The 13,145-nt window shown below is 34.6% G+C and overlaps 1 protein-coding gene across 1 annotated transcript; it reads left to right on the top strand.

The window, feature by feature from the left end:
* Positions 1 to 5,528: 5,528 nt before the first annotated feature.
* LOC109056588 (proline-serine-threonine phosphatase-interacting protein 1-like) lies at positions 5,529 to 12,837 on the top strand. The gene is made up of 15 exons (XM_042760033.1): positions 5,529 to 5,814; positions 6,388 to 6,488; positions 6,559 to 6,633; positions 6,879 to 6,913; positions 7,004 to 7,110; positions 7,366 to 7,428; positions 8,024 to 8,128; positions 8,547 to 8,592; positions 9,260 to 9,339; positions 10,820 to 10,918; positions 11,015 to 11,111; positions 11,232 to 11,301; positions 11,396 to 11,430; positions 11,582 to 11,685; positions 12,110 to 12,837. The coding sequence occupies exons 1-15, from the start codon at positions 5,785 to 5,787 to the stop codon at positions 12,299 to 12,301; spliced, it is 1,239 nt and encodes a 412-aa protein (XP_042615967.1). The 5' UTR covers positions 5,529 to 5,784; the 3' UTR covers positions 12,302 to 12,837.
* Positions 12,838 to 13,145: the final 308 nt, after the last annotated feature.

The raw sequence follows: 13,145 nt of genomic DNA on the forward strand, positions 1-13,145 counted from the left end.
GCCCCACATGCTTTTTTCCATATTAAGGAGAAACAGCAAGTATCTGACTTATTAGTTACTGCATGCTCTTCCTTTAAGTAAACATTGCTTCCTCATAGGTGGAGCCAGAGAATACACTATATTGATACTATGTAATGAGAGCTGATACACTGTTAAAAGAAAGTGCTGTTTCAATAAGTATCCATGCTACATTTTAAGTTTAGTCAACTTGAAGTCTTAATTGACAACTTTAAGATTTAAATTTTTTAATAAAGTGATAGCTAACTGCAACAATATTTTTAATGTCATGTTGTTATCTATTCTTATGTTAGTTCACTAAACCTGTGAAAACTAAAAAATGTGCTAGTTCTCTCTAATTCCGGTAATGACCCTAATAAACCACAGTATGCCACATGCATCTAAAGAATCACAAGCATTAAATGCATCACAAGCATCAAAGATATTAAAACAAATTAAGGTGCTTATCATTTTTCATTAATGGGGCCTTAAAGAGAAACCCCTTTTAAAAGAATTTAACAAAAATGGAAAATTCTGTATCAAACCTATATGACTTTTTCTTTTTGCAGAACTCAAAACAAAGAAGATATTCTGAAGAAGGCTTCATCTGTTTTTGTTCTTTTAATGATGGATGAGAAACACTGGGACATTTTTCAAAATACCTTCTTTTGTGTTCTACAGAAGAAAGATAGTCATACAGGTTTGGAATGACAATAGGGTGAGTAACTGATGACTAGACTGTCCCTTGAAAAAAAATAGTTTTTTATATAAATAAATATAAATATAAAAATATATAAATATATATATATATATAATATGGATTATAATCTTTTGAAATAAAACAAATGATTATTTCCAAATCTCACATGAACAGAGGTAGCCAAAGCTAAGTTTTGGAGAGGATGAAGCTAATTCTGTATCCACTGAATCACCTGTTCAACTACCACCAAGACTACTATGTTTGTCTGTGTGTTAGCCCCTCACAAACTCTCACTGAGGTGGTCTCTACAGCTTGTGTAACATGATCCTTTCAACAGAAAATGCACAGACGGAGAGGGGGAGAGAGAGACCGGACAAAAGCCCCTAACAGCAGTGCTGTCCAGTAGGTAAAAGTGGAGTTATCCCGAATGGCTGTGTTCGATTGGTGTGTAATGCATTCTGGGAGCTGGTGGTGGGAGCAGGACGGATGGCGCCACACTGCTGGCCCACTGATACACTACACCAGCAAACACAGCCCAAGGGAAGCAGGCACGTCAATACACACACACACACACACACACACACACACACACACACACACACACACATAGAACACCTGCAGGCCAGCTGGAAACCCAAAAGAATCTGCAAAGGTGATGCTGATAAACACTGCAAGAGAATGTGTATGATTGTGACAGGATAAGGAATAAGAAGGGTGTGTGCATGCTGCTATTTGTGTGTGTACTAGTGTTTCGAGGGTAGCAGGAAACAGTTCATTCACCTCAGAGCTGGCACCAAACCTGTATGTATTTGTGAACCTCCTACTCTGAAGGTCATCCCTGATGTCTTGGGAGGGAGGAAAGCCAGATCGATTATGATAAAAATACACCTGCGAGAGACGTAGACACACCCCAATATAGATACTACTATCTCATTGAAACACTTTATCATCTGTAAGAACACTACTATCTAGGAATAAAGCCCCATCTAACATATTATGTAAATAATGGCTGGGTAGACATAGCAGTGGTGAGGATTATGAGTTCCTGTTTCTGGAGATTTCAATATCAAGTCCATGTTAAAGTGAAGAAGGTGGACTCAGTATATCTTTACAATGACCAACACTGAAAAATCTTTATTACTAGCCCTGCAAAGACAATTGTAACCAGGAGAGTTACTAGTGCTGTAAAATATATTTTATTATTGTAATATTTGTGCATTTTTAGAATATTTTTGTGTAATATTTTACATTAATTTCTGATTTTATATCATCTTAGTTGTGATTTTCATCATGCGACTTTTACTTTGTAAAAAATACAAATACATAGTCTGCAAACTCAGTTATGAAAGGTACATTTAATATTTTAATTTTAACAATATTTTATAATATTGTGTATTTTTATATTTGTACTAATATTTCTGATTTTTTTAATTTATTTTTTTGTACTGTGCATCTTACTATTACTCTGTAAAAAGTCAAATGACAAACCACCAAAAATGCACGTCTTACATAACACCTAAACAAGCTGATTTTTTTATGCAAACAAAGTAGACATATTTTAATAACTATGAACAAATCAACCTGACTATATTAGGTTACACCAACATTACAGAACAAAAAGTCATTTTAGAGATAGACAAGGTAGAAATAGGGTAACAAATGCATTTTCACATCATGCTCTAACTTAACACATCCTTCTAATTTAATTACCATTTTCAATATCACATTCTCTCATTTTCAACATAACTGCATACATGTGGTACAAGACACAAGAAGTCCATGGTACCAGAAAGGTACTTAGTCTTCCCCTCATCCAAGGAGTGCATAACTAGAAAGGGGACGTTCAACAAACACACACACACACACACTACGTCAGTCTGTCTGCAGCCTAACCACAATCCTCTGGCCTGCTGTGGCGACCGCAAGTAGTCAACAATGCCACACTCAGCATCATACTGCATAACAGAACAATCAATACACGCACACACACAAACCACCACCACACTGTTCATCACATCAATCGATAATTATGTACACCACCACATAGCTCAACAGCAGTTATGCATACTTCTTAAATGTCTATAAATACATAAATACATATCTATGTAAATATTCACAAGTACATACTGCCTGCACCCACAATCTCTTCGACATACAAGGACAAACACAAAGGATATTGCCAAGTGCATGGCCATAACAAGATACCAATAAGCTGGCTAGCTGAGAGTCTTATATGCCCATTTTATAAGATGTGTGTGTAAAAAATGTTAATAAAATCTAACCCTTAAAAAAATCTTATTTCAAATCATATTTTATTTTTATTATATTATATATATTTGTTTAATTGATACAAATAAATAAATAAACAATTCATTTTTATGTTATCACATGAAGCACATTTTTTGGTTACCTGACAAAACCTTTTTTTTTTTTTTTTTTGGATGATAATTGTGAAATGCTGAACTGGTTGCATTGATGGTTTAGTTAAATACAGTTAAAGTGTGATAGGTTTTTTTTAATCCTGTCCTTGTACTAAAGTCTGCCATCCCCCATGCAAAATCTAAAATCATCCAGCCGGTTTAACTCATTAGCTGTGCTTCAGAGAATAAAACTACAAATCTGTCAGCCAGTGAACAGGTTTCATTAACATATCTATGCTAACTGGTCCACACATCAGCCAAGCTGTTTGTTTTTTTGTCATGGTGGGGACTTTCCATGGACTTCTAATTGGTTTAATGGTATTTTCTATTGCCTAAAGCTGACCATCACCTCAACATTTTAGCACTTCAGAATTTTTTTTAAGACATTAATTGGTATAATAAATAAAAACCAATTGCTTACTATTAGGCTACATCTCTATTATAGATTTGTTCATTTATTAACAGATCCACAATGCTAAGGTAATAATTTCCATCTCCCAAACCTGGCAATCACATAGGCCTAGACATTTTTTACATTTTTAAGATTTTATTTAGTATATTTAATAAGTTATTTGCTTACTATTAAATCTCTATTATTAGATTTGTTGATTTGTTCACAAAATCTATTTGAAAAAAGCTGTAATCGTAACCTTCATTATTATTACCATTAGCTTCCACACATGTTGGACGTGCACCCACACACAGGACATGCTTTTAGGACCTCTTCTTTGCAAAGAGGCTTGTTAGCCTTTCACACGGTATATTGATCCCAAAGTGAGATAAGTGCTTAAGCAGACACTTGCTCGGTTTCTCTGTTGACCCAGATCAAGTGTGATAACCCAGCTTTATCTGAGGCAGCGGAAATTCTCCACACTTAGCGCACTCTTTGAGATTAGGAGGGTTATGTCTCCCTCTTTTGGCTGAATTGTGTTACTGACATAAGCTTCCAGTACACAGAGAAAACAACACACAGAATATGTATGTGTATATATATATATATATATATATATATATATATATATATATATATATATATATATATATATATATATATATATATATATATATATAAGATCCGTTCTCTGTAGTCTTCTGATGTCTGATTTTGTAGCTGAACCAAACCAGACAGTTAATGAAGTATACAGTACAGACTGTTTGATGGCTGAGTAGAACTGCTTCAGCACCTCCTGTGGCAGGTAAAACTTCCTCAGCTGGCGAAGGAAGTACAACCTTTGTTGGGCCTTTTTCACAATGGAGTCAATGTGATTGTTCCACTTCAGGTCCTGAGAGATGGTGGTTCCCAGGAATCTGAATGACTCCACTGCAGTCACAGTGCTTTCCATGATGGTGAGTGGGGGTCCACTATCATCTCCACTGTTTTGACCATGTTCAGCTCCAGGTTGTTGAGACTGCACCAGACAACCAGCTGCTCAACCTCTTGTCTGTAAGCAGACTCATCACCATCCTGGATGAGACTGATGACTGTAGTGTCGTCTGCAGACTTCAGGAGCTTGACAGAGGGGTCTTTAGGGGTGCAGTCATTGGTGTACAGCGAGAAGAGCAGTGGGGAGAGGACGCCGCCCTGAGGGGCACCAGTGTTGGTGGAGCAGCTGTTGGACATGAATTGGATCCAACCACGCCCCCGTATCTTGTGTTCTGTCTGCAGTGAGGACCATTTCCATATTACCGACCTTCAGCGTTGAAATACGGAAGGTTGAAATAATGAAATAATGAAACAACATTTAATGCTGAATGGTTGAAAATGAACCCACCCATTAGCTGGGTTAAATAAACAACCCAGTTTGCGGAGTAAAATTAACCCAAAATGTGTTCTGTCCTATATTTACCCAGGCCTTGGGTTAAAATAACCCAAATTGGGTTGTTTTTAAATCTGTGTTTTTAGAGTGCATGAAAAGTAAACATTGCAAATAGTAAACAGATCAAAATAGGATTTTAATAAAATTATGACTTTACAAATACACATTAATAATAAAAACAACAAAAATGAGACCGATAAATATGTTCTCTGCTCTCTGTTCTCGTCCAAGTTCTGTAAGTTCTACAGTAGCGGCGCGCGACTAGTAATCAATATATCTCGCAGCGCCCTCTGCTGGTGAAAGTATTCGTTGTTTTGAACGTGCTGGAAAACGGAGACATCTCGCCACCCTAAATTATAAACCAATAGAATCCCCATTATAACCAGTAAAACCATCACAAATTCTGTGATTCTGTTTTTTTTTTTTTTTTTTTTTCAAGCAGGGTATGTATTGACATGTTCGTTATTGCCCTAAAAAAATAAGTGAAATATCGACAGAAATCACTTTTCCTCAATGGTGCAGTGTTACAACAAAATTGTAAAACGTTTGCTCTCTTTTAATCTTAGTTCGTTTGGCGTTCTCTGGCAAATTTCATTGACACCTCTGAAGAAACTGCGGCTGACACTGACATATGCAGCAATACTCTTCCTCTTTTAAAGAGCATATGAAGACGTCAAGAGATCAAAGTTGACCACTACGCAGTTTCTTCCTTATTTCAAACACTTCACCTCACAGTGTAGCTTGTCTTTCTTTACCCTTGACAGCAACTTTAATGTAGTCAAGTCTGTCTCAGCGGGGGTTTAGCTGTTACAGAGACACTTCTGAGTAATAACTTTACATAGTAAAGAAGATGGCTTTACTGTTTTGCGATGCCTTTTGGGTAAGTTCTTGTTTATAAGCCTTAAGTTAGACTTCTCACGATGTATGCCACGGGAAATACAATTTCCTATATTTCTATTTTGTATTGTGTGTGTGTGTGTGTGTAGGAAACCTTAAGTGTCTACTCTTGTACTGTCTTGTCACTTTGTTTTGATGGTCCCCCAACACACATTGTACTGACTATAAGTAACTTTGCAAGTACATGTCAACTTATTCTACTTATCTACTACCCCTATCCCTAACGTAATAGTACACTAATGAGAGTTAGTTAGAAGACATGTAGTTGCAAAGTTGCTTATAGTTAGTAGAATGTCTAAAATGGACTATAAAAAATAAAGTGTAGCTTGGTTTTAAATGACAGATTTCCTTGTAATAACATTACATTTTGAGAGCAGTTAAATTTAAAACTACAATCTTCAAAATCTTATTCAAGACCATTTTCATATTTAATTACTCATTTTTAATGGTTCCCCAAAGAATAGTGTGCTTAGTGCTCAGAAAATATACATATCCGAATGACTACTATATATGTGTCTCATGTATCTCATATGTTGCATGTTTGGTATCTTTTCAGGGTACTGACTTTACTGACCAGTCAGGATATGAGGCGATATTGCAGAGGCTACAGGATGGCAGACACATGTGCAAAGATGTAGAAGAACTGTTGAAAATGAGGTGTGGAGTAGTTATTTATAGCGGTGTATCTCTGTGAATGTCTGTTTGTGACTTCTGCTCTCCTTCACAGAGCACTAGCGGAGGAGAAGTATGGACGCGATCTGGTGACAATTGCTCGGAAGGCAGAAGGTCAAACCGAGATTGGGTAAGTTGGTTTATAAATATTACACAAAAATTCCATTTTAAAACACACCCCCTTCTCTGGATTCAAATGACATGTTGATTTTAGGAAATGCCACTTCTGAATAAATCAAATCACACACAACTATTCCAAGTAACTGCCTCATATTTATTTAAAACTTTCTTAGCTTCAGTATGCAGTATATGTGTCCAAAAGTGTGTGAAATAAGTGTTTATGTTTTCATCACATTATTTGTTTTCCATACGCAGAACATTAAAGGCATCGTTTGACAAGTTAAAAGCAGGTATGTGAGGTGATGCAATTCCCTTTTGCCCCCTTCCTAGAAAAATGCTTTGAATGCTATGTTCTCAACCTGATTTGCATTGTTTTCAAGAAATTGAGAAGACTGGAAACATGCACATCCATCTATCTGAAAGCATAAAGGAGGAAGTTCAGAAAATAGAGGCATTTCGAGAGCACCAGAGGGAACAGAGAAAAAAGGTAGCAAAAAAATCAAATGATCCAGGATGTTATGCACACAGCCCAGCACTTTGGTGATGTTTCCATGGTCAGTGTGAAAGAGGAAGAAAACTGCCATTTTGGTTTGTAAGCACATAAGCATTGTACCGTAAATGGTCATTAATACAGACATCATTTGTTGTATTTTGTAAAGAGTGAAGGGCAATGAATAATCATTCATTAATTTAATAATGCAAGTGATAGACGATCAAAGCTAATGTCTATTTTCCTAATTAGCTCGAAGAGATTATTGAAAAACTTCAGAAGCCTAAAATGCTGCAGCACAAGAAGACCATCGAGGTAAGTACAGTAAACCTGATTAAAACAAGTATATATTTATCAATGCTAAGTCCTCAAGTTTGCCCTTTCATTAGTTGTTTATGGAGTAAATGACACATCATTCTCAGGGTCCACCCAAATTCAGTATCAGCCAAATGAGGAAGAGAAAGAAGTAGAAACTGAAAGAAGAAACAGAAGCTTCTAGCCATGTAGTGACTGTAGGCTACTTGTAGAATGAATTTGGGCATGATTAGACAGTACACATAAGATAAATGCAGGCTTTTGTTTATTGGCTTTGGGTTTGAAGCCTTAAACATTTATTTTTACCACCAGGAAATGTGAAGAGAGAGATAGGAAAGTAAAAGAGAATAGAAGCAGATGGTTACAGTGAATGAGAGAAAATAAGAATAGGTTGGTTGGTTTGTAGGTATGCATGCTGTCTCTGGATATAATAAGACTTGAACTTCCTGTGTTGTACAACCACAGAAACACCACAGAACGTGTGATATGTTTTTAGACACAGTTGTATAACGAGCTCTATACTCTCCTTCCCTTTCACTTTTGACTTGCACTTTTACTCCCTTTGAAACTATTTTCTTCACTATATGCCCTACAGTCAAAAAAGTTATATGAGCAGAGGTGTAAGGAGGCTGAAGAAGCTGAGCAATTAGTGGGGAAGAAGACAAATGTGACCACCTCCACCCACCGGCAATCAGAAAAGGTGTGAGGGCCTGAACTGAAAAAATAAATAAATAAATAAAACATTTAACATGTACAGTTACTTTTTATACACTAAATACTTAAGTAAGATAAATGTTTCTATATTTTCATAAAGAAAAGTGCTCACTTTAATTCTGGAATTTTGGACAGTTGTGAAAAATTACGTATAGCAGGTTTGTGGTCATAGTAAGGCCAAAATGAGGATTCATTCCACCTCAGTGTTGTTAGAAACTGTACTACCATCAGTCAGTATAACACTTACATTTCTTTAGAATAGAGACTTTGTGACAATTTTGTCAATATGTATACCAGTTACGTTCCAGATTATTTGTACAACATATGTTACACTGCTCTTCAAATAAGTCAGGTTCAGACATTGAGTGTGGCTATTTATCAGTCTATGTTGTACTGTGTTGCAGGTGATGAACAGGGCCCGATTATGCAGGCAGGCAGCCAACCTGGCAGGTTTGTGCTTACAGACTTAACTGTTGTTATGATCCTGTTGGCAGTAAGAGGATAGATGCATTGTAATGTCTCTCTTGGAAGAAGTCAAAACAAGTCAAGCATTTAATCAGTCATTGTGTGTATGTGTATGAATCAGTAAAAATACAGAAAAATTATATTGTGAATATTTGTTATAATATTATAATATATTATAATTTGTTTTTGTGATTAGAAAGCTAAAGTTTAAGCTGCCAGTTTTCAGTATCACATGAGAAATCATTCTAGTATGCTGATTTGGTGCTCAAGAAACATTTCTTACTATTATCAGTGAATACCATTGTGCTGCTTAATATATTTGTGGAAAACATGCAACATTTTTCAGAATTTTTTGATGAATATAAAGTAAAAAAAAAAGGATATATTTGAAGTCTTTTGTAACATTATAAGTGTTTTTACTGTCACTTTTGGCCAATTTAATGCATCCTTGCTAAATGAAAGTATAAATTTCTTCTTCAAAAAAAAAAAAAAAACCTTACTAACCCCAAACTTCTGAATGGTTGTGTAGACACGAGTGCTTAAAATATGTCTGGAAATTTCCAAGCTTTCTTTTATTTACATGTTATTTACATTTTCTGCCAGCTCATGATTGGAGAGCTGACTCTCTGTTTTATTTTCTTTGCTGGTTTAGAAAAGCAGTACAAATGGAATGTTGATCAATTAGAGAAAACTCGCCATGACTGGGAGAGCACATACAGGAGTGCATGTGAGGTAAAGAACATGTACAAAAACATGCATAGACTGCGAAAAAAGTCATGTTTACAGAAGAAGGCATGTATAAAGAATTAAGCAGAGCTTCGTGTTTTCTTAACAAGTAGTGAGTCACTGTCTTACATTTGCACTCATATGCAAGCTGAGATCAGTGGGAGATATCAGCCAGCGTGTCAGTGATATTGTCAGGTGTGCTTAGTGTGAATGAAAGGTGCTTTATTCAAACATAGACCTTTTATTCTGTCATTTATTTTAGTTATTGGTTGTGGAAATATTAGAGCACACATTTCAGGCATTTTATAGCCTGTTCAGGCCTATTATTATGGCCTAACAAAATGATTTTGGTGGCATCTTCGAAATACTATTTCTCACACTCGATTAAATGAACTATTCAATTCAATTCAAGTTTATTTTTTTTTACGATACAAATCATTGCAAAGCAACTTTACAGAAAATTAAGTTTATACAATATTTAGTAGTATAAATAATTGTTTTGATTCATGTTCCTCAATAGTGTATAATTATAGAGGCCAGAACAGATGTGCCCGAGACTTTCTCACAACTTTATATGCTGTGCACAGCCTCAGTTATTACAGTCTCTAATTTCTACATCATTTTAACACTCTCTCACATTAAATAACAAATACAGAGCTAAATTTATAGTTGTAAGTGGAAATATAGACAATGCGTGTTTCAGAGGGAAACCAGCTGGAGTGAAGTTTTTCTTTTGGAAAGAAATTAAAAATTATGGCTATTAAAAATTATATATTATTCTGAGCAGCTGAGTCCTTAGTCATCTTCAAGAATGGGCTAAAAACAAATTTCTTCCATCTTTATTTGATCCTCTAGCTCTAGCACTCTCTATTCTAATTCTATTTTTTTTTAAACTTGCCCCTTTTAGACTTGCACTCTATTAATTTACTTACTGCTTGTTTTCTTTATAAAAAAAACCTAACACTAGCTTCTCTATTTTTTTTATTCTATTTTGTTTTGTTTTTATTTATTATAAAATTAATAAATAGCAAAAAATAGTCCTCTAACACTAGCTTGCTCTATTCTTTTTCTTGTCATTGTACTTGCATATCATTACTCTTTTGTTGATTTTGATTGCTTCTATTTTACCTAATTTGTAAGTCATTTGGATAAAAATGTAAATGTAAATGTAAATGTAAATGTAAATGTAAATGTAAATGTAAAATGTAATTTTAATGTTGATTTAATTGTAGAATGTAGTCTATTTTGTGTTTGTTTATTTGTTATGTCATTCTGTCCTAGAGCTGGAAAATATTTACTGATGTGGTACAAAGATTTAGATGAGTCAAGAAAACGTTATTACCAAAAATAGTAAAAAAAAAAAAAAAAAAAAAAAGACCGAAAACAGAAAAAAAGGAATATGGTTCTTAATTTACTGGCTGCATTTTACAAGGAAGTGACATGATTTATTTTATTTTATTTTTTGTACTTGTGTGTCGCCTTCTAGGTGTTTCAGCAGCAGGAGTCTGAACGCATTAATATCTTGCGCTGTGTGTTATGGGATCATTGCAACCTGCTGTCCATGCAGTGTGTCCAGAATGATGACGTACATGTCCACATTTCTCCATCTTTATATACCAAAGTCTATCCAAATGCTGTTTATAACTTACAATTATAACAACTGTTTTCTTTTGTTTTGTAGTGCTATGAGGAAGTAAGAAAGCTTTTAGAGCAGTGTGACATCATCACTGACAACAACTGCTTCATTAACATGAAAAAGACGGCCTGTCGTCCTCCAGGTATATTCACCATCATCATGATTTACTTCAGAAATCTAACAGTTAAAGAGCGGACATAAGATGATGTGATGCTGTTAAGAAATTCGACATAAATTGACAGTCACTCCCCAATGTCTCTTGCTCCCATTGAGTTTCAGAGTTACTCTGACTTGGACGCTAATGGAGGAGTCAGGAGTGTTGAAACGAAGAGGTGAATGTCTGAACTATATAAACTTAATTATGAATGACTTCTATTTTATGTTTTTTGTAACTTGATTGTGAAACTCTATCTTTTATATCTGCAGATTATCTGTCGTTCTTCCAGAGATGTCTTTCAGTGGTCAGTATTACTTCTGTGAAGTCTTAAACTTACAGTTAAGTCAGTATGTAAAAAGCATTAAACTAATAAACTCACAATAAATTTCAGTGAAATCTAGCACTTTAATAAACAATATTGAACTGAACACTGCTGTCCTTACTGTACATCACAGGGTACCCTGAAGCAGGCAGTAATTCGGCTGGATCATACACATCAGCTCAACAAGCAGTAGGAGTAACTGAGAAGTACATGGTGTTATATGATTTTAAAGCTCAGGTAAATAAATACAGTAACTATTTATAGTTATTATTTTTATCCCAGAGGTACAGACAAACTTGCATTTGTCATGTATTTGTCATTAGTAAAACTGATTATTGTAACGGACTCCACGGTTGTGAACAATTCAGAATTGAATTTAGCGTGCTTTTTAAAGTTTCTGTTTAGTTTCAGAATTGGAATTGAGGTAGCAATCGGGAACTACAATTGGAAGTAGACATAAAATTCATTATAATTCAAAGAAATTCATATAAACCTTTTAAGTGTCATTTTTAACATATAGACCTATATATATATATATATATATATATATATATATATATATATATATATCTATATATATATATATATATATATATATCATATGTATAGTCTTTTCAATCGGATTGTAAGAGTTGTATACTCAACTCCCTGCCCTTTCTAGGAAGATGATGAACTGTCTGTCAGTAAAGGACAAGTTGTCACAATCACTGAGCAAGGCGAAGATGGGTGGTGGAAAGCGTGGAGGGATGGAATATCCGGGCTGGTTCCTGGAACGTACTTGACCAAACTTTCACCGCAGAGTTGCAGTACAAGTCTTGCTGCTGCTCAACCTGAACATAATCCCATCAAATAGAATTTAGTAGTCATTACACTAAGTCTGTGAATTAGTTCAGCATGCAAACTGATGTAGAGTGATTATATCAGTGTACTAGCAGTACATCATATTAGCTGTATGAAAGATATTAGCTTTGTCGACAGGCATCTTTAGAATTATTCTTAAACAATCTATAAGTGACTATAAATTATTCTGCAGCTGTCTGTCTAATAGTTCTGATTATGATAAGGTTTAGTCCAGTTCTTACCATGGTGTATAGTTAGGATTTATACAAAAATATTATATTACTTGTATTAGAATTGTGAATCATGAATTTCATACACCTCTTTTTAAATGTATACTGTAATATGTATTAATATACTATAATGTACATATTTATTATTAATTTTGTAATATTGCTATAATTTATCATAGCTTATTGTCTGGTAGATGTTGTAATCTGCATGCAAGTTCCCTCAAAAAAGTACGTCAAACCCATATGCCTCAATGCATTCAGAAATGTCACATTCATCTAAAGACAGGCATAACTTTAATAAAATCATAAGTAACCTTGAGTAAGTTCTTATTACGTTTTGATTCAATTCAAATGCACACCAAATAAATGCATAGAAATTTGCAAACATCCGTTCTGTCTAAGGAAATAAAAAAGGTACAAAGCTGTCACTGGGGCGGAACTCTTAAGGTACAGAAGCTAAAAAGCATCCATCCATCTAGCCTGAAATAAAATGTATATAATAAATGTGCATCAAAAATATATAATAAAGCACAAGATTAAGTTGTTATAAAATTAATTGATATTAAGTTGATTTAACAATAAAATTAATGGAATTAAAAAAGCCCTGTAGTGGGGGCATCCAAAGTG

The sequence above is a fragment of the Cyprinus carpio genome, chromosome A7 (assembly GCF_018340385.1).
Source record: "Cyprinus carpio isolate SPL01 chromosome A7, ASM1834038v1, whole genome shotgun sequence".
In the NCBI taxonomy this organism is placed as follows: domain Eukaryota; kingdom Metazoa; phylum Chordata; class Actinopteri; order Cypriniformes; family Cyprinidae; genus Cyprinus; species Cyprinus carpio.